The following is a 19,117-nucleotide window of genomic DNA, read 5'->3' as shown; positions in this document are numbered from 1 at the left end:
CATTACCAACAGAGAGAACGGATTACTCACATGACCAAAATTACTCATAAGATGAGGCAGACAACATGCTAAAAGCTAAAGTGAGCAAGGTAGCTGGCTATCTATATACTTCATGTAAGTTTGTCTTCTGTTCTCTGGCTGAAATGTTTTTGAAAACTTTATTTTGCGCTAGATAAAAATAAATGACTTTCTTTACAATTATGTTTGACAACCCAAGTAAGAGTTACATAAATGCTAGCTTGGATGTTTATATTAACCTACAGATCAGTGGCTAGGCTAGTGATCAGGATTGGTTGACACCACAGGGATGTCTAATGTTTGTGTAATGCATGCTGTATTGTAGTGAAAGAGCAAACGCATGAAAAAAGATATAATGAAAATGGTATACCGATGAGGATGAGAGATTTAATGCATACAACATATATGCATATAACGAGAGATATAAAGAATGCAGCATAACACAACAGATAAGACATTAAACTCTACTTTAAGGCTCTTTAACTGTATCAAAAAAGCAGAATTAAACAATGCAAAACTTTCAAGGAACACATAAAGGTTGTATGATTATGAACATGAGTTCTGTTGACAATAGGCTATAGCACTATACCTAAAAACCTCAGCGCAGTCATGCCAAACTGGGCAAAGTGCATTTTTCTTAACTATTCCTTTACTTGATTATGTAAATAATAACTAGTTCTACATTGGGACAGTCCTAGAGGAAAAGATTATTTGGCCATAACTTGTTAATGTGACTAACAATAACAATTAATCTAGTAGCTCCAAATTAGCATGATGTCACATGCTTTCACTTTCATTTATTGTTACCAACTTCATTTTTTTAACCTCAGCTGTCCTTTTAATCAATTATAGCAATAATCAGGCCTATTCAGAAGCAGGCAGTGGGAGGAACCGGGCACTACCCTCATGCACTGTGTCGCACTGCAGTCCCGCACCGGCTCTGCTAACCTCCATGTGCTCACTCGGACCTGGCAGCCGTCCAGCCTCTGCTCTGGCTCAACCTTGCGCCACTGTCTTCACTGTAATTAAAGAGGACTGTGGGGCCACGTTTTGGCCCCTCACGCAGCACGTAAATAATCACAGTCCAGCACGCTGAACCAAACCCAACTGCAGCACACGCTCACTCCACATTCCCCGCTATAAACGGAACGTGCCGGCGTAACACTAAATGCTGACAGGTGGAAGCAACAAATGTGAATCTCTCTCTGAAATGCAAGGGGGGGGAGAGAGGGCTCCCAAATAAAGGCTGAGGCATGTGCTGTTTCTGAAAGAGTGTTAGTGGTTGAAATCTTCCCTACGAAATGGGACCCTCAAATATAAAGAACATTACTTCATTAACAGGCAACCAGCGCTGCTCTGTGGGCGACCCTGCCAGTCTGCAGTGATGAGAGGAGGGTAAAGTTCAGCAACCTCGCTGTTGGGCTTTAGTTACATTTAGGGAACCATATGCCTTCAAAGAGGGGGGTACGACAATTATTTATTATTACCCACCCCTAATTCTTTGGTGATATAAAGCTGAAGTCAGCTATTCACCAGCTTCTCGTTCAAAATGTTCCTGTTTAACCTTAACTGGAGCAGCAGTTACATGTTGGCGCTTTAAGTGTCAGAACCGCTGGACTTAAGATGGAATAGGAAATTTAGCTAGATAGCTACCGAGACTTTTATGCTTGTTATGAATGAAAAAAAAAACATAAGACATTGAAACGATTTTAAAATAAGACGGTACAATGGTTATCGTAATTTTTTTAACAGAGAAAATACACACATTTGTGGGTTTCTTTGCTCGCTTATGCAGCCATCTTGCCAGTTTTCCTTTCATTTCCTCATAACACCCTGTTTGGATTGCCTCTGAAAAACCTCAGTTTGGAGGGTTACATAGCCCTAACACTTCGCCCTACCCCTCTATCTCAACAAAAACTGGGACACCCTACCCCCCAGACGTGAATGTGCAAAACAGAGGGCTAAGGGCTGTGGTAGGGGCGAGGTCTGAAATGGGATTGGGCCCAAGAAACACTGGAAATTCAGATGTTTCTACAATTGAGAGATTCAGAGAAGAACCTTACATTAAATGGGAATCCACAGATTTTTCAAAAATTTCGTCACTGAGATTACAAAAGTCATTCAGAGTGATTTGAAACGGTTCATTCTAGAGAAACTTACTGACTCAGATTTGATTACAGTGGAGATGATTGGGACCAGGAGTAGCTATGTCTGCAACGCAAATACAGCCATTGTATTTACTATCCAAAATGACCAAAGCATTTATAGTTTATATACGTAATGCTAATGATAGGAAAACAGTGGTAAATATGAAAACATAGGTTTTCTTTGGGGGACTTTTTCACCTTACAAGACTCTGCACATATTTCTCCACCATGAATGGATTTTAAAAATATGTTTTATGCCAAAATCTTTTCTCAGAACAGTGATTTTTTTTTCATAAAATAATGTCTCAGGCATCAGGCACAGTATTCACGAGTCATTTCACGTAATGGCTTTATGTGATGTAGCTTTTCAAGGAATTTAACGCTTCAGGCTTATTACCCAACACTGAACAGTTCTGACTAGTTACGTTTCTCTAGAAGGACAGACCTCTGCAAGTTCATACAGCAGTCCTGGCACTTGTATATAGTGTTCTCACAGAGGAAAGACTTTATGAATACTGTCCTGGCCTACATACCCGGAGAGACAGTTCTGCCGCTTTTATGGTGTCATAAAACGCCGTTTCTAAGAAAGACATCCGGCACTTTTCTCAAAGACAAGTCATGACAAGAGTAAGCAAGAAAGTGAGACTCTTCCTCTTATAATAATAAACGGAACAAAAAGGAATATATTAAAGCACATGCAGGCTGATGACTGCTAAAGACTCCTGCCTTGACTGTTTTTCTTGTTAGTTATATCAGTGAGAGCTGGATATCAGTGCCCCTGAGCTCTATACCGGTTCCTGAGTGGAAGTGCTATTAATACTCCGGCCTGCTCAGAGAGAGCGGTTTAAGCAGAGCATGAGCAGCCACCGCCCCACTGTCCCGTCTCTGGCAGGACATTTTCCCGCCTCCTCCGTGTTGCACCCACTGCCTGAACAATGACCCCAGCATGGGCGAAACAGGAAGCATGACTAAGGCACTTCTCCACAGGAAAAATATAACATTCAAGCATTCCTGGTGAGGCGAGTTTATGCAGAGCATTGCACCTTGCAGACACATGCTGCACAAAGCATGCAGTCCGATTCTCTCTGAGACAGAAAGATCAAGAATGCATCACATTATAACACTGAAAAATCCTGGAACACTCCTTTAACTTCAACTTGAACGGGTGGAGCTGAACTCAAATTGTAGTAGGCTGAATAAGCAGACACATGTATGCATCAGAGAAACACTGAATTCAAACCTGTTTTTGCAGTTCACTTTCTGTATATAGACTGTTTGGACCAGTAAGCGATTTATTTCAGCATTCCTGTTTAAAAAAAACAAGGAAAATTAGTTTTCCATGTAATGGACCCTTTAAGTTTTGATGTCCGAAACAACTCCCAAAACCTGAGATCCTAACGGCTGAGACAGTGACAGGGTGGCTACGACAGGGAGAAGAGAGCAAGAACAGGGAGATGTTACTGTGAGGCTGGAGCTATCAGTAACCTGCATTATGTACACACCATTTCCCCTTCACAATCCTGGCCATTAGGACAAACTGCTAGACTTAGCAGGCCTTGGCCTGAGGGCAGGCAGCACACAGAAGGAGGACACAAGGAGCCTCTCTGCAGGCGTGCTTTCTGGCAGCCGAACAAATGCACATCAGCGCCCACCAGATGCTCGTGCTCAGCTCATCTTAGGCCACACTGAGACCAATAAACCAAATGTCGCCCCAGAGTCGGCCACGGATGGACCAGCTTGAAACGTGCCATTAAGTGTTCAAATAGCTCAGAGGTCAGCTTTGAGTGTAAGTGGGTCTTACTGTAGTCTCGCACAATGCACTGAATGTTCAGTGCTTCTTCAGTACTTCTGTGGTAAAATATCCAATAATCTAACTTTCAAAACATGTGAATATTTATTTATACAGGCCAACATTATGTTAACATTGTATTCCTACTACAGAGGAATCACATTGCGCCTGCTAATTTGACTCTGATAGGCAGAGACAGGCCCATTAGCGCAGTGAATTCTTATAATCAGTAACATGTGACCTTATGTTCAAACAATACATCAAAAATAAGGTACAAAACATTTTCTATTTGTTTTAAACAGTGTCATGAACGTTAGGCTACTGTATATCCTCGTCTCAATGGTAATCTTCACTTCAAAATACGGTTAATGAAGCCATATTCAAAATGAGTCACCTATTTGAGTCGAAAATCTCCATTTGAAGTGTTTTGTGTTTATGAACAGGCTGAATGTGTTTCAGTGTTTAAGCTAATGGGCATTGGTGTTCAGACACATTCTCACATATAGGCTACGCATGGCTGCCAACCCCCCAGTCCCACCAACCCTTAGTAACAGTATATTTTATCCCATTTTAACAGTTTGGAAAGTATATTCTGTAAATGTTTATATTTATTAAGCCCTTAAAATCCCAGGCTTATTATACACTAAGGATTATAATTCAGTAGCTACAGGGACTACAGTGTAAACTGGCTCAGCTATTCCTAGGTTACAGAAGTCTATAATAAAGCTCTGGACCCCCTGACAGGCCCTGGCCATTTAAGGGGTTAATATAATTTATTCCAACCCACTTATCTGAATATGCAAAATGGTAAAAAAAAACGAGTTTGAATATATTTTAGAATATCATAGCCCTCCAATGCCACTCCTTAGTTTATTTCAGATCTGTGGGAGACACTGCAATGACAAAATGTCTTTTTGCCATAGTATACTTTCTGTACTACACTTGGTATCAACACTGATGTCAAAATGCTGGTATCATGACAACCTTATCCCACTGTACATTACATCTTCTCACTGCAGTAAGACATTTGAGAGCACAGTTTGAATCTGTACCATGAAACTACAGCACTGGAAAACGGCTGAGAGAATAAAACGATTCCAAAACATACCGCTGTTTGTCTTGCTTACTCCAGGGGGCTACCCTCTCTGAATGTTAGGTCACGATTAATAGGGGCTTGTGGTTTATTCGGTCCTGCCCGCACTGTGGGCTCAAACTGAATGGAAACAAAATGACAGTGAGACCAGCCAAGCCCTTTGATTTAATACGTAATATGAAAGAAGTGAAAAGACTCAAAGAAAAGTGAATGGCGTATAATGTTCATATTTAAATGACGTTTGAGGACTGTGCAGCTAAAGCCATGAACGCTACCACATGCTGACCAAAACAGCTTTCCAAGGTATTAACAAAAGGATGCCAGATGCAATGTGGATGATGTCATTATTATTCCAACAATATTTATAAAACCTAAACTGCTGACCACATGTGCAGTTCAAAAACAACCTACACATCACAGCACTCAACAATAAGTTCACTAAGCCCCTCGAGACCATTATGAAACCAGGGAATGTCTGAGTTCAATGAAACAAAGAGCTTGGCAGACAGAGCTAGGCCTACATTCAATAATGGATATATTGTTGGTTAAATCTATAATCTAAAACTTCTAACATCTATTTCTAAGTTCCAAGCATGCTGTAAATCCAGGTAGATCCAAACTAACCAAACAAAAAATGAATCTACTGATAACTGAAGCATGCAACTCCTATTTTCAGCTCACTTCTTTATGTTGAGGGAATTAGGGCTCAACAAATCAGCATGGGCTGAACTGGAAAGCCTTTAGATTTCCCTAATTCTGTGCTTTTGTCAATGCTCAGTTACACGCCTGAATCTGGCGCTTCCTGGCTTGCAGGCTGAACTGCTGTTCTAGAAAGTACGCAAAGAGGGCATCCAAGATTTGAGACAAGATAAGTCAGCGATAAATCTTCCAGTCTCCTGAAACAGCAAGGCTTGGATTTCTGACATTTTCCTTCTGGCCCAAGTCAAATGATAAAGCAAAGACACTGGGCTGGGTTTTCTGCAATGAACATCTAGAGGGCAGTGGAGAACGGAGAGCACAGATAGGCGGTTCAGATGTCTGCTCTTGTTCTCACTCATTGAAGAAGGTCAGGAGAGTCCGTATGATCCTGTATTTTTAGTCCACTGCTCTAGATTTACAATGCACCATCACCAAGGCCCTCTAAACTACAAAGCTGTGCTGTTACTATGCGTCATCCACACCTGTTCGTCTGATGTACACTAGTCAGAAGAGAGCAGGTACCTGTACACCCATTCAGGCAAGTGATGAGGGCTGTCACTGTTGATTATATTAGTACTCCAGTAATCTATTGGTTAAGTAATCACATCCTTTTAAAAAGGTCAGACAATAACAACAGAACAATAAAAACACGCCGTCTTTCAAAGATTCTGAAATTCATTTACTGAAGTTATTTATTTTTCAGTGTCAGAAAAAAAAGCAGAAAACATTTAATAGAAAATTATACAAAAGCCTCAAAAACTAAACACAACAGCCCTTTTTCTGTATGCAGTGTAAATTCACTCTTTGCCTTTATTACAGCTTCCTTTCTTTTCCAGAGACCTGCTTTACATTTTAAAAAAAAAAATCTGACGGGATATTTTTCCACAAACGTGACGTAAGTTCAGTCTTACAACTTGGTGGCATTTTCTGCATTTTCACAATTCAAGAAATCCCAAACACATTCAATGATGCTGAGCTCAGCAGGTTATTCACTTGTTTTGCAATTCTCATTTCTTTTTTGCCTAACTTCTTTTCTCAGTAGCAGCTTTTTGACAGCTACACATCCTTTCAGGCCCACAGCCTTCTCACAGTGGAAGAAACACCTGTGATCTGAAGCAAGACTGAAGCTTGGTCTTTTCCTGCCTCCTCAGATGAAAGCTTTAAGTGGTGTTTATCTGTTGGTGTCAGTTTTTGGACACTGTGCACTGTTACGAGTCTCATTTTCTCTGCTTCTTTTAATCATTTTTTGAACTCCAGTTTTGGAAACACCTGTTTTTTTCCTTTATCTTCCTTTGACTTCCCTCTTCCTTATACAAGTAGATCTTATATCTAAAATATCGTCTGAAAAAATTAATAACTTGTACTTAATAGCAAGTCTAACTGGAAATTAAATAGACGAAGGGTGGTCTCTGACTTTTGAACAGTACTGTAGGTGTTGAATGGAGTCCATCAGGGTTTGTTTCTTACTGTAAGAGAGAATTGAAAATATGCAAAAAAAAAAAAAAATCACCATGTAATTTGCAGTATGGAGGTTATTCGTTACGCTTATTCATTGAAAAAGTATGCTTTAGTCAATGACTTTAAAATTGAGCAAACAAGCACAGTTCGGTATTCAGACATCCGTACTAGTAAATTAACTGCTGACAAGTCAGACATGTCAATTTTATCAGTGCAATGACTACCAGCAAATGAACATTACAGCAGCACATGAGCTGGACTACCTACGCAAACAAGATTTTATTTCATTCATAAGCAAAAATCAAAACTGTCAAAAAGATTGTAGTACTTTCAAGAAACCTCTATCAAAGTGATTAATACTTCTACATTATTTGTTTACCAACATCCCACCCAAACTAGCAAGCAGGATGAACGGTGACAGTGTGCCCTAATGACCCGTCCCTGGGGTGATAAAAGAGGCATCGCAGCAGCCGTCTGAAACAAACACAGATGAAAAGCGAAGGACACTAATGGATTTACCAGGGCCCTTGTCTAATTGACAATACAATTTGAGAAGACCATGACAAACCAATTAAATAGCCATATGAAAAACTGGTGAAACCCATCCCAGTGAAAAACCGCCTTCAAAGGCCCAGCATCTTAATTGCAAATGTGAGGCCGCTGTTTGACACGACTTATTAAATGCTTTATTATCAGGTCCAGCATGACGGTGCACGTCAAAGGATTACTGACCTCCTGCCCCGACTCAAGCAGCCATATGGCCACAAGAAGCTCTGGCAGCAAACGTCCCCACTACACCCAGAGTTCAGAGAAGAAAGGCTGGTGAATGAGTGCTGCACTTCAAACAAGCATAACCTCCTGAAGGATATACAGGAATGCTACAAATCAAGCATACAGGCACCATCAAAGGGACGACTTGTTAGCAGACAATGCCTTATCTTTTGGTAAAGGCAGGATATGGGAAATTCTCACTTCTGTGAGAAAACGCTACCTGCCATCTCCAACAGGAAGCTGAAAAGTTTACCTGGAATTATAACAGACAAAATAGCTTGACTAGAATGCCCATACAAATTCATGTCGGGGAAAACAGTAAGAAAAGAAGTTCAATAGGTTACGTTAAACATTTCCATGTTCTCTTGTCCACAACAGCTTTGTTAACCATCAGTCAGAAAACAATATGTGCAAAGAAAAGGCCCCACACTCTATAGGGAGATGCACCAATCACTCATTCAGTTACCAGTTAGGAAGCAATTTACAGTGGATAATTAAGAGGATTTAACAGCCCATAACAAATTAAGGTGCAGTGAAGCTCTTCAATATTTTGGGTTATGTCTAAATGGGTTTCTGAGATTAAAACTAATTTAATGCTGGCAGTTAGTGGAAACCTATTAGAATGGAAGTCCAACAAAATAATGCACTCAGCTACGAAGTTGGATAGAGAACAGTAGCATATTTGAGACAAGCTGTAAGAGTATTAATCACTGTTTCCAGTTACAGGCCAGCTATATGACCCAGGCATCCAAGCCTGCAGTTGTCTACTCATCTCCTCTCATGGCGGACCACAGCCCTCTTTAGCTACGTACTCCATCTACAGGATCACAGATGCTTCTTGTAGTCATTTACCGAATTAGATCATCTTCTGACAGTAAAGTGATTATGAAAGTCAGTCTGAACTGTAAATCATAAAGCATTTTCCTTCCATACTGTGATGTATTTCAAGCTGAACGCGGTATCAGGGAGGGTCTGCGGTCTATATACCTGATATAAGATGTCGCTGTTGTCGGAAGAAAACCCTGTATCTCCAAAATGGTAACTTGACAGGAGAAGGAAAGAATCTACTTTACTTTTAATATAAGTCAATGGAACCAGACGTTTTTCCAAGTCATTTTGGGTCATTTCTTTTAGTCCATTCATCATGAAATTTACATATAATGTAAAGGGTAACAGGTATTTTCAAATTATGCCAAAAACTGAAAAACATCAAAAATGGAGATACAAGGTTTTGTTCCAAAAACAGCGATAAATGATCTCTGTTTTGATTGGCTGTCCTGTTTTTTGCCTCTCTTAGAACTGAAACACTCCTTAGAACTTCAATACTAATAGGCGGGACCAAACTGCCTTAGGCTAAGTATGTGGATATATGTAAATGAGTTCTCATGACATCACGTATACACTGAATTCAAAAAGAGCTGTTTTATGCAGCATAAATTTCCATATAGGGAACAACATGGACAACATCCTCTGATCTTCTGGGACAAGGGAGTGGATGTTGTAACATTTTCATGCTACATCAGCATCTTATTTAAAAAAAAAAATAAATAAATAAAAAAGGAGGAAATTTTGTTTTTGTATGATATGGGTTCTTTGAAGGAAATGGGTCCTCTGAATGGCATGGTAGGATGAATTACTCTTGATATGACCAGGGACGTGAACAAACAAGGTAAAAAAAGAAAAGGTCAATTTTGATTTCAGGTTTAACTTTCAACAATAAATCAGCAGTAGAATCTAATGTTGCTCTGGTTGGTGTTAAAAAATAAACATCATAGATCTTCAGCATTTGTCAGTAAACTTCAGCCAAGCTCCTCTCGTCTCGGTAAACATAAATATTTAGTCTATAGTCACTTATACTCTCAGAACACTTACAAACATGGGTTAAAAAAGCCTTCCAGACATCTTTTCTGAAACCTAAACAGAACTATTTCAGATCATACAGTTGAAATAGCTTTAAACATTTCAGAGCAGATGGAAGCATTTGAAAAACTTTATATGTGCCATATTTTTTTTCCAGCCATTATAATAAAGTCACAAGGCATTTTAGTGCAAAAAGTTAGTAATCGAAGTTGACTATAAAAAAAAAACAACACAAACAAAAATGCAGACCGCCAGGGGCCGCATGCACAGATCATAAGTCTAAATTACATCATGAGGCCAGTCACGACGACATGTGAGAGGACACGAGACCCAACGCAGCGGCTTTATGGCAGAACGCCTGCGTCTGTGGTGCTTCTGAGAGACAAACTGTCCCAAACTCAATGGCCCTGCAGGAGCTCGTCCTGCTGAGAGCTTCCTCTCCCGGCATTCGGATGAGACAGCAACATTTATTTCTGGTCTGCATTAATATTTAATGGTTATATCAAACTTGCAAAGTGATTTTGCTCCCACAAATGCTCTTCACAGGTCTGCGTTCTAAACCTCCAGTTTAAAAGCTACTGATTCCTTTTCCTGGCTGTTTTGATCGTCATAGACATGACATCATTTCACAATTTTACACTGGACAAAAAGCTACAGATGCAATACCATCATTGATTTGTTCACACTGAAAAAGGTTTTAGACTCATTATAGGTGGTTTTGAACTCCAATAGGTGTTTTTTATAAATTGCATACAGAGCATAAAATAGGTTAATCTACATGCAATGCAGCATTAGCTTATGGGCCATGGTTTCCAGACAGGCTAAAAGTCCGCCCCCCCAACACTTTTTAGGGGTTGCATAAACTAGCTGACTAGTCCACTAGTTGCTTGAAATACAGCAGCTGCTAAAGCCAGTGAACAGGCAGAACAAAGACAACAGAAGTACTTTGTTAGTGTGTAATTACTACATAAAATCAAACTAATTCTATTGCAAGATGCATAAGAATGCACTGAAATACAGACTCATAAGCCAGACCAGGTAGGTTTCGAGAACCATTTGACTGACATACAAAACATCCAATCACAGATTGGTTAACACAACATGTGCAAGGAAAACAAACATCGTAGTGCCACTTGGCAAAAGGACACTTCTACTTGCTACCAATGTTTTCAAACGCAATATATTCCATTTATTTAATCCAGGAATACCATTTTAAAAAAGGATATCATGGATGTTTCCAGGTTTAGCAATTAGGCCTATACCTCACTCTGAAAGACCTACTTCTGGCATTTAGCTTAATAAACAATTGTTTGTTTCCTATCAGACCAGCATGGACCAGAGCCAGTTTAAAATCTCTGAGAGGTGAGTTTCTGAGAGTCGAGGTAATTTTAGCACAGTTTAAATGAGACACACTTACTGAAGAAAAAAAAAAAACCTGCTGCCATTCAGCATGTGCACATCTTAAACCTCAAACCGCAACATCTGTGTTAGAACCAGGCCCGATTAGCAAAACACTAACAAAATACTTCTCACTGACGTCCGGAACACTCAGAACGACTAGTTGAGTGGTAAAAATTAAGTCATGCAAACCCCACCATTTATATACCCCTTTATCCTACATGTTAAAACTTGTATTCACAAAACCTTTAGCTCAACTAGTTAGGTTAGTGTAGTGAAAGCCAAGCTTATACTGTGCTCCATTAATAAAAACAATCAAAACTACGGTCCTGGTTGTTAAGACGTTAGCCATTGTTTTAAAAATGCTCTCCAACACTGCTATGAACCATATCATGACGCACAGGGGGCATTTTGTAATTTCTGCAGTGTCAAATGTCGGCAGGACCAGCTGTCAGGCTGATGTCAGCTCTGTCCTTCCGTACCACCCTAACAGCTGAGACAGACCCTTAACATTCTTCTGGACACACTCAAATCACCTGCGATGGCCTGCTGGGAAAGAACGACACCGGGGGGTGTTTCATCAAGCAATATTTGTCAGCTAGCCAGAAAATGTAAAGGAATACTCCAGCGTTTTTCAACCTAACACATTTGCCTCAGCACCTGCCCACTGGCTTCTATTGATAGTGTGCATAGAGTTAATAGGTTTTGTGCACACAGTGGGAAACTGCCCGTGGTAATAATCCGTACTCTACAGATGCAGAAGCTAGACGCTAGAGTATTCCCTTAAGCCCAACATCAAATCTGACCAAAACATCAACAGCTTAGGGACATCTGACTGGACAATCGTCACTTTTTGATAGATTTTTTGGTAGCTTTTTCATCATTTCTGCGTGAGCCAGCTGTTAAGATGTAAACATGGTAATTCAGAGTGGTTTGATGTGAAACGTTTACAGTGGTGACGATAGGAACCAGACGTCTAGAGACCAACCTTAATGCAGAGCCCAGTTCCAACCAATCTGCCACACCTGCTCCAGCTCATTAACTTCTTCAGAGGTCCCTGACTGACTGATCAGATGCATTAGTGTTAGGTGGGAGTGTTAGATGCAGGTTGGAACTAATCTCTGCTGGAGAGTAGATCTTGAGAAGGAGGGCTGGTGACCACTTCTCAAGAAATTACTTCACAGAAAGTTGTTACATGAAACGGTTATGAACATGCTGCCTGATGCCCGAGACTCACGATAAGATTTTGGCCTAAAACGTCATTTTTAAAATCTGTTCACGGCAGAGAGACACATGCAGGGCGTTATAAGGAGACATAAGGAGAAAATGTATTTTTTCCAGATATGTTGCAATTTTACCATTATCACACCATTATATATACTCATATACATATACAACTCAAAAGACGTGTGGCTTTACTTGCAATTTTGGATTGTAAATAAAAAGGCTAAGTTTGTGTTGTAGCACTGTGAGCACTGAGTTGATAAGTTTCTCTGCAATGAACCATTTCACATCAAACGTATACGAACGTCTTAGCTGACATCTCAATCATTAAAACGCACAAACATTTGAAAAATCAGTAAAACTGTCCATTACGTCATTAAGTTTACTGAGAAGTCCTGCCTTTTGAAACCCTTAACAGGTGTAGAATGAGTTCAGCTCATTCTTTTGCTGTAAACACACAGAGTAAGCAGTGAAGACACACACTGGTCTACTCAGCGTGGGCCAGGACATCCTACAATACAGCAAGAGAAGGAGGATTAAAGTTAAAGTTACCCTACATAGTGTGAGCTGGGAAAAAAAAACTTTCAAGGGAAAACTTTCAGGGGAAAATTGCAACAAAAATAATTTAAAAAAAATAAGTGCAACAAATAATAATCAGTAATAGGCTGACGCAAAGTCATAAGATTAAAACAGAACTTGCAAAGCATTTTTAGCAGATGCCTTTGTTTTAGAACAGAATATCCAACTCTGAAGAAAAGAAACCCACCTGCACAAAATGCATAAAATATGTTTAAGGGCTGAGGTGCACCAGATCCTTTTAGACATAAGAACAGTTGGACTGGATGACTAGGCAGATTTGGCACATCTTTGCAGCACTGCCTTGAAAGCCTGAAAGTGAGGTGCACCCAACTGCATCAATCCCAGAAAACAGAAGAGCCAGCTGAACTCTTCTAAATCATAAATAATACATCACCAGCTCAGCCCTGGACATCTGTCACAAACTCACAAGGTAATCCAAGAAAAAAGCACGAAGGCGTCAGTGAACCGGTCCTTTTAACATTTCAAGCAAGTCATAACATTCAGCCACTCCACAACATAGTTCCAGTAGTTCCACCCTTCACTGCACCCTGTCTATCTGTCTGTCTATCTGTCTGCAGAAGCTAGAACAGGATAAAATGGAAAAAATGTAGCCTCGCTCAAGCAACAACAAACAAACAGGACAGAAATGAGAAGCTTTCTGAAGCTGAACCCAAACACCGAGGGGATGAATGGACTCGCTGAAAGGCGCAGCACAGCAAATTACACTCAACTGAACAGACAATGATGAAGTTCACAGCTTTCTGTCAAATTTTCAACAGAATACAAGACGAACACTCACCTTCTCGAGCTGAGAACAGACTCCAGCTTGAGTTAGTTCGCTTCAGTTTGCAGCCTGCGCCCCAGACGAGCTCCCACACCGGCCGCTGTACAATATTCCAGCGTACGAGATTTTCTCTCTCTCTCAAATCGTCCTTCGCACGAACTTCCTTGAGATGAAAGGCTCATGACACCGAACCATCTTGACTCAGCGCAAGAAATTACGACTATTTCTCTTCACTTCATATCTCACCATAACCAGCTCCTTCGCTTCGTTCGACGAAACTCCTGCTTTCTGCTTTTCCGCCACTAATCAGTGCTGCTTTTCTCATTTCATCGTGCTCGCGCGCTGCGCGTGCTCGCCACAATCTCTCCCTACTAGTCCACAGAAGGGGGCGGAGCTACCCGCGGCGAGAAAAGTCAACGGTGATTGGCCGCCGTCTCTCCGCAGGCGAATCGGCGCCGCGGACTTTCAGGGGTGTGGACGCGAAGGGAGAGACGGGCGCGTCCCAATACGAGTACTCGTGTTCTGACTAGAACGCTCAGCCAGTGAGTGGGACTCTATCCGAGCCACTAGGAAAGCGTACTAGATAGAACCCTAGTGCGTATATTGGAACACGGCCACAGTCCTGCCCACCGCACTTGCTGGTGTATCGTTGCTGAACGCCTCGTTGTGTTTTGTATGGCAGCTGGCTGCCGCTGTTGCCTTGAAAGGTTGCCGTTATGACGCCTCGGTGTAGTGAATGTTTCATCTATGAGGTAAAAACAGCGATTTATCGCCGTTTGGATAATTCATTGAGGAAATATGATGTGAAATATTAGCGTGTCTGTCCTCTGGAAGCGGTCGCTGCCTCTCTAAGGGTAGCTTGCTAGGTTAGCTATCTAGTTAGTTAGCTAGCTGGCTAACAGCGCATTGCACCAAATGTGTTCATTTAGCGAGGCTGAAGTTCCTGTAACTACTAATAACTTTATATTTTTGTGATTTAAACTATCTGTTGTTGAGCCCAACGCTGCCAAGAAAGAGTTTTATAGGTGTAAGGGTGTAAGGAGTTTGGAAACGAGCACGTTAACGTTATATTAGAGCATGAATGCTGGTTGACTGTTCGTGCTGTTATTATTCAGCCACCCATGAAGTTTACAGTGCCAACGCAGTGATATCATATTAGGGCTGCAAGATTAGAATAAGCTAAAAATGCCTTGTCAAAATTATGTTGCTACATGCCGAGATACCTGAGATACACCAACTGACCATTTCATTAAGTCCACCTCCTCGTTTCTGCACTCATTGTCCATTTTATCAGCTCCACTTTCCATATAGGTGCACTTACAATTACAGACTGTAGTCCATCTGTTTCTCTGCATACTTTGTTAGCCCCCTTACACTCTGTTTTCCAATGGTCAGGACCCCACAGGACCACCACAGAGCAGATATTATTTGGGTGGTGGATCATTCTCAGTACTGCAGCGACACTGACGTGGTGGTGGTGTGTTAGTGTGTGTTGTGCTGGTACGAGTGGATCAGGCACAGCAGTGCTGCTGGAGTTTCTAAACAGTGTCCACTCACTGTCCACTCTATTAGACACTCCTATCTTGTTGGTCCACCTTGTAGAAGAAAGTCAGAGACAGAAGCTCATCTGCTGTTGCGCAGTTTGTATTAGTCATCATCCTCATTAGTGGTCACAGGACTGGATATTTTTGCTTAGTGGACGATTCTCAGTCCAGCAGTCACACTGAAGTGTTTCAAAAACTTCAGCAGCACGGCTGTGTCTGATCCGCTCATACCAGCGCAATAGTATTGCAATAATGATTAAGCTATGATATATTGAGCAGCTCTGCTTCCAATACCGTTAACAAGTCTTTCATATAATGTCCTACTATCTTGTAGTAAGCTACCGCCTTTGTGACTGACCCCGCCTTGGAAATGGACCCAGTGGTGCTGAGTTATCAGGACAGCCTGCTTCGGCGCTCAGACGTGTCCCTGTTGGAGGGCCCTCACTGGCTCAACGACCAGGTCATCGGTTTTGCCTTTGAGTATTTTGCCACAGAGCGCTTCAAGAGCCTGGGTGACAAGGTCTGTTTCATCAGCCCTGAGGTCACCCAGTTTATCAAGTGCGCCTCCTGCCAAGAGGAGCTTGCTCTGTTCCTGGAGCCCCTGAGGCTGTCGTCCCGTCGCTGGGTTTTCTTGGCAGTCAACGACAACTCCAACCAGACGGCCGGCGGCTCCCACTGGAGCCTGCTTCTCTACCAGCGAGACACAGGCCATTTTTCCCACTACGACTCGCAGAGCGGCGGCAACTCCCTGCACGCCCGGCGCATTGCAGCCAAGCTTGAGACTTTTTTGGGCGCCAGGGCCCAAGTGCCCTTCGTGGAAGAGCCATGTCCATCGCAGCAGAACAGCTATGACTGCGGCATGTACGTCATCTGCAACGCAGAAGCTCTGTGCGAGAGCTTGCGGGCAGAAGGCTGCGCTCGCCTCCCTGCCCAGACTATAACACCCACTTACATCACGAGGAAGCGGACAGAATGGCACTCACTAATTCAAAGACTGGCTAGAGACTGAGGAGCTTTGTACTGGTCATATCATCACACACTGAGTGGTTAGCATGAGCTACTTCATCTGAGGTGTTTGGCTAATAGGAGTGTAAATGTCTGACCTCAAAACGATCAGTTAGATTGGGGGTTTGTAGGAAACAATTCAGTGTGTCACGAAATCCGAAATATCATCTGGATTTGATACTAACCGATTATTTTGGTACAATTTAGAATCAAAATTCATATTTATTTTCAAAAATACACAGAAGACAGACAAATACAGTTACACAGTAGCACAACATACACAATGTTTTGGGTTTTAATTTGGCCAAAAAGATAAATAAGCGCACCCTTTATTTTTGTTTTTTAATGAATATCATTCTAAATATGGCTGGTAAATGAACAAACTGATTAATTGTGATTAATCCTGAATTTTTGTATAGTTAATCATAATTAATCAGATTCTTATTATGATAAAATTGACCCTAAACATTTTATTCCCTGTTTTTAGTATATTGTGTCATATTTATATTAGCAGACAAAATGACAAAACAAGGTTGATTAGAATATGTTTATTACTCAGTTTTCATATTAACCTGAACATTAACCTGAACATGAAAATTACATGATTTCCAGGGTGAACCCAGTTGTTTTTCATCACAGAAGTCTAGTGAGAGCAGCAGTGGCTGCATGTTGCAACCAGTGAGTGTGTATATGTATCTTATTGTGTGTGTGTATATATATATATATATATATATATATATATATATATACACAAACACACACACACAGTGATCCAACAGGTTGTAGCCTCTCGCTTTCGCTCTCGTTCATACAGCTTGTGGATTCCTGCTACAGTTCCTCATTTGTTAGTTTACTTCTCATTGATTAACCCGTAAGTCCCAGTGAGCTTTGTTCATCGTAGTCTCTAGAAAGTGCTGAAGGAACAACATGAAACGCTACAAACGTGGATTCTGTCATAGCAACATGCAGCACACATGCAGCTGGGCTTCAGAATGGACCACTGCAGATGGTTGTAATAATAATAATAATAATAATATGTCGTGTTGTTATTTGATAGCCCTAATTGAAATAGATTCTCATACAGTCTCTGCAACTGAGTCAGATCAATGCATTGTGCCTCAGTGAACCTTTACACTCCTATTGGCTAAAAACCAAAGTCACTACTTACAGTAAGAAGTTTATTATACTCCTGCACAACAACACTCAACATATGGAGATCTAAACAGCATGCACCGCTAATCAGAAGAACATGATCAGAACATAAACACAATGCTCTTTCATTCATACATTCAAGCAGGAGCAAACTTGCAGTAAACGTAATCAGCAGCACAAGCACAGAGACTGAATGTAAGCTCCAGAAGATTAGTAGCTGCTTGGAGTGAGTCTTTGACACGTTGATGAATGTGGCTCTTGTTTACAAGACTTTTCGCTCAGGGTTATTTCAAGAAGAAAACAGAAGAAAGAATGTGGTCTCTCTTGTAGATTTACTGGTCGAGAACAACACTTATCTATCTCTTGTGAACAGTCTCTGCTACATATGTCAGCTCAAATTGCAAGTTTCAAGGGAGCAAAAAACCTGTTTCCTTATCTTTGAAATCCTGGTTCTCTGCTGCCATAAGAGATGTGTATCTACTGTGTTACGTGACACTTCAGAGTTTAAGCTTCACTGAGAAAATTGTGGATTTCGTCAGTGCTAGTGCATTCATGCTCTGAACAGGCGAAACGCTTTCTGACCTCGCAGCGATGCGCAACCTTTTGTATTTTCTGCTTTTCTCATGACAGTGAATGACGCAAATAAGAATCAGCTCATTAAATCTCGTCAAAATAAAGCATCTGTTGCATGGAAGGAAACGTTTGTATAGTTTGTGAAGGTACACCATACATGCTGTTATAATTGTCAAATGTGAAGTGAAAAATGGTGTCTAGATGATCTTGGGGAGGCATTTTGGTATCATTGTGATAAATTACGTTACGATATTTGAGTTTATACAACAGTTATTTCCGGCCACGCAAGCTGATTGGTTGAGAAGTGTTCTAACTGTGCTGTTATTTCACCATAACATGTTTTTTTTTCACAAACACTATCACTCCGCTGAGACGGTGTTGCTAAGCAACGACTTTGACAGCTATAGGAGACGCTCAAGCCATGTGAACGTTTTTACTTCTTACTTTGCACATAAACAGAAAATGGACACTTTTAAGATCACATTTGACCGACAGCCGATTTGGTCAGACTCTGAAGATGAGACGACACTAAATTCCCCAAACTGTCATCACCACTGAGCAGCTTTTCAGTCGGCAGCTGTGACAGAAGAACAGCTAAACAACCTGGAATCAGCCAGAAATTAACCGAATACCATTCACCAAACACAATGGGCTGTAAGATGCTTTACAGACTGGCTGGAACGAAACAACATTAATATTGATCTGGCAAAAAATGACAAAACTGAGCTAAACTTGATATTGAGGCAGTTTTATGGCTCAGTTCGATTTGGTCAGACTCTGAAGATCAGACTACACATTTGGCGAATGGTATTCGGTTCATTTCTGGCTGATTCCAGGTTGTTTAGCTGTTCTTCTGTCACAGCTGCTGACTGAAAGCTGCTCAGTGGTGATGACAGTTTGGGAATTTAGTGTAAGGAGTTGGAGAACGAACTGCAGCGAGTGAGCGGAGTTCGTTACTCTGACGTAGCAACAAACTGCTTGTTAAGGAACTATAATTTGGCAGAAGGAATTACTAACATTAAA

General features: G+C 41.1%; 2 protein-coding genes across 8 annotated transcripts in view; one reads left to right on the top strand and one right to left on the bottom strand.

Moving 5' to 3' along the window:
* Positions 1 to 14,179, bottom strand: part of myo9aa (myosin IXAa) — a 151,293-nt gene extending 137,114 nt beyond the window's left edge. For all 7 annotated transcript variants that reach the window (XM_036585968.1, XM_036585970.1, XM_036585973.1 and 4 more), the window contains exon 1: positions 13,836 to 14,179. The gene's annotated coding sequence lies outside the window, so the exon portion shown is untranslated. The remainder of the gene's footprint in view (positions 1 to 13,835) is intronic.
* A 266-nt stretch (positions 14,180 to 14,445) lies between these two features.
* Positions 14,446 to 18,215, top strand: senp8 (SUMO peptidase family member, NEDD8 specific). The gene is made up of 2 exons (XM_036587279.1): positions 14,446 to 14,572; positions 15,699 to 18,215. The coding sequence occupies exon 2, from the start codon at positions 15,735 to 15,737 to the stop codon at positions 16,371 to 16,373; it is 639 nt and encodes a 212-aa protein (XP_036443172.1). The 5' UTR covers positions 14,446 to 14,572; positions 15,699 to 15,734; the 3' UTR covers positions 16,374 to 18,215.
* Positions 18,216 to 19,117: the final 902 nt, after the last annotated feature.

Source organism: Colossoma macropomum, unplaced genomic scaffold, assembly GCF_904425465.1.
Source record: "Colossoma macropomum unplaced genomic scaffold, Colossoma_macropomum, whole genome shotgun sequence".
NCBI classification, from domain to species: domain Eukaryota; kingdom Metazoa; phylum Chordata; class Actinopteri; order Characiformes; family Serrasalmidae; genus Colossoma; species Colossoma macropomum.
Note: the sequence above shows the minus strand (reverse complement) of the source record. Positions and strands in the feature narration are given on the sequence as shown.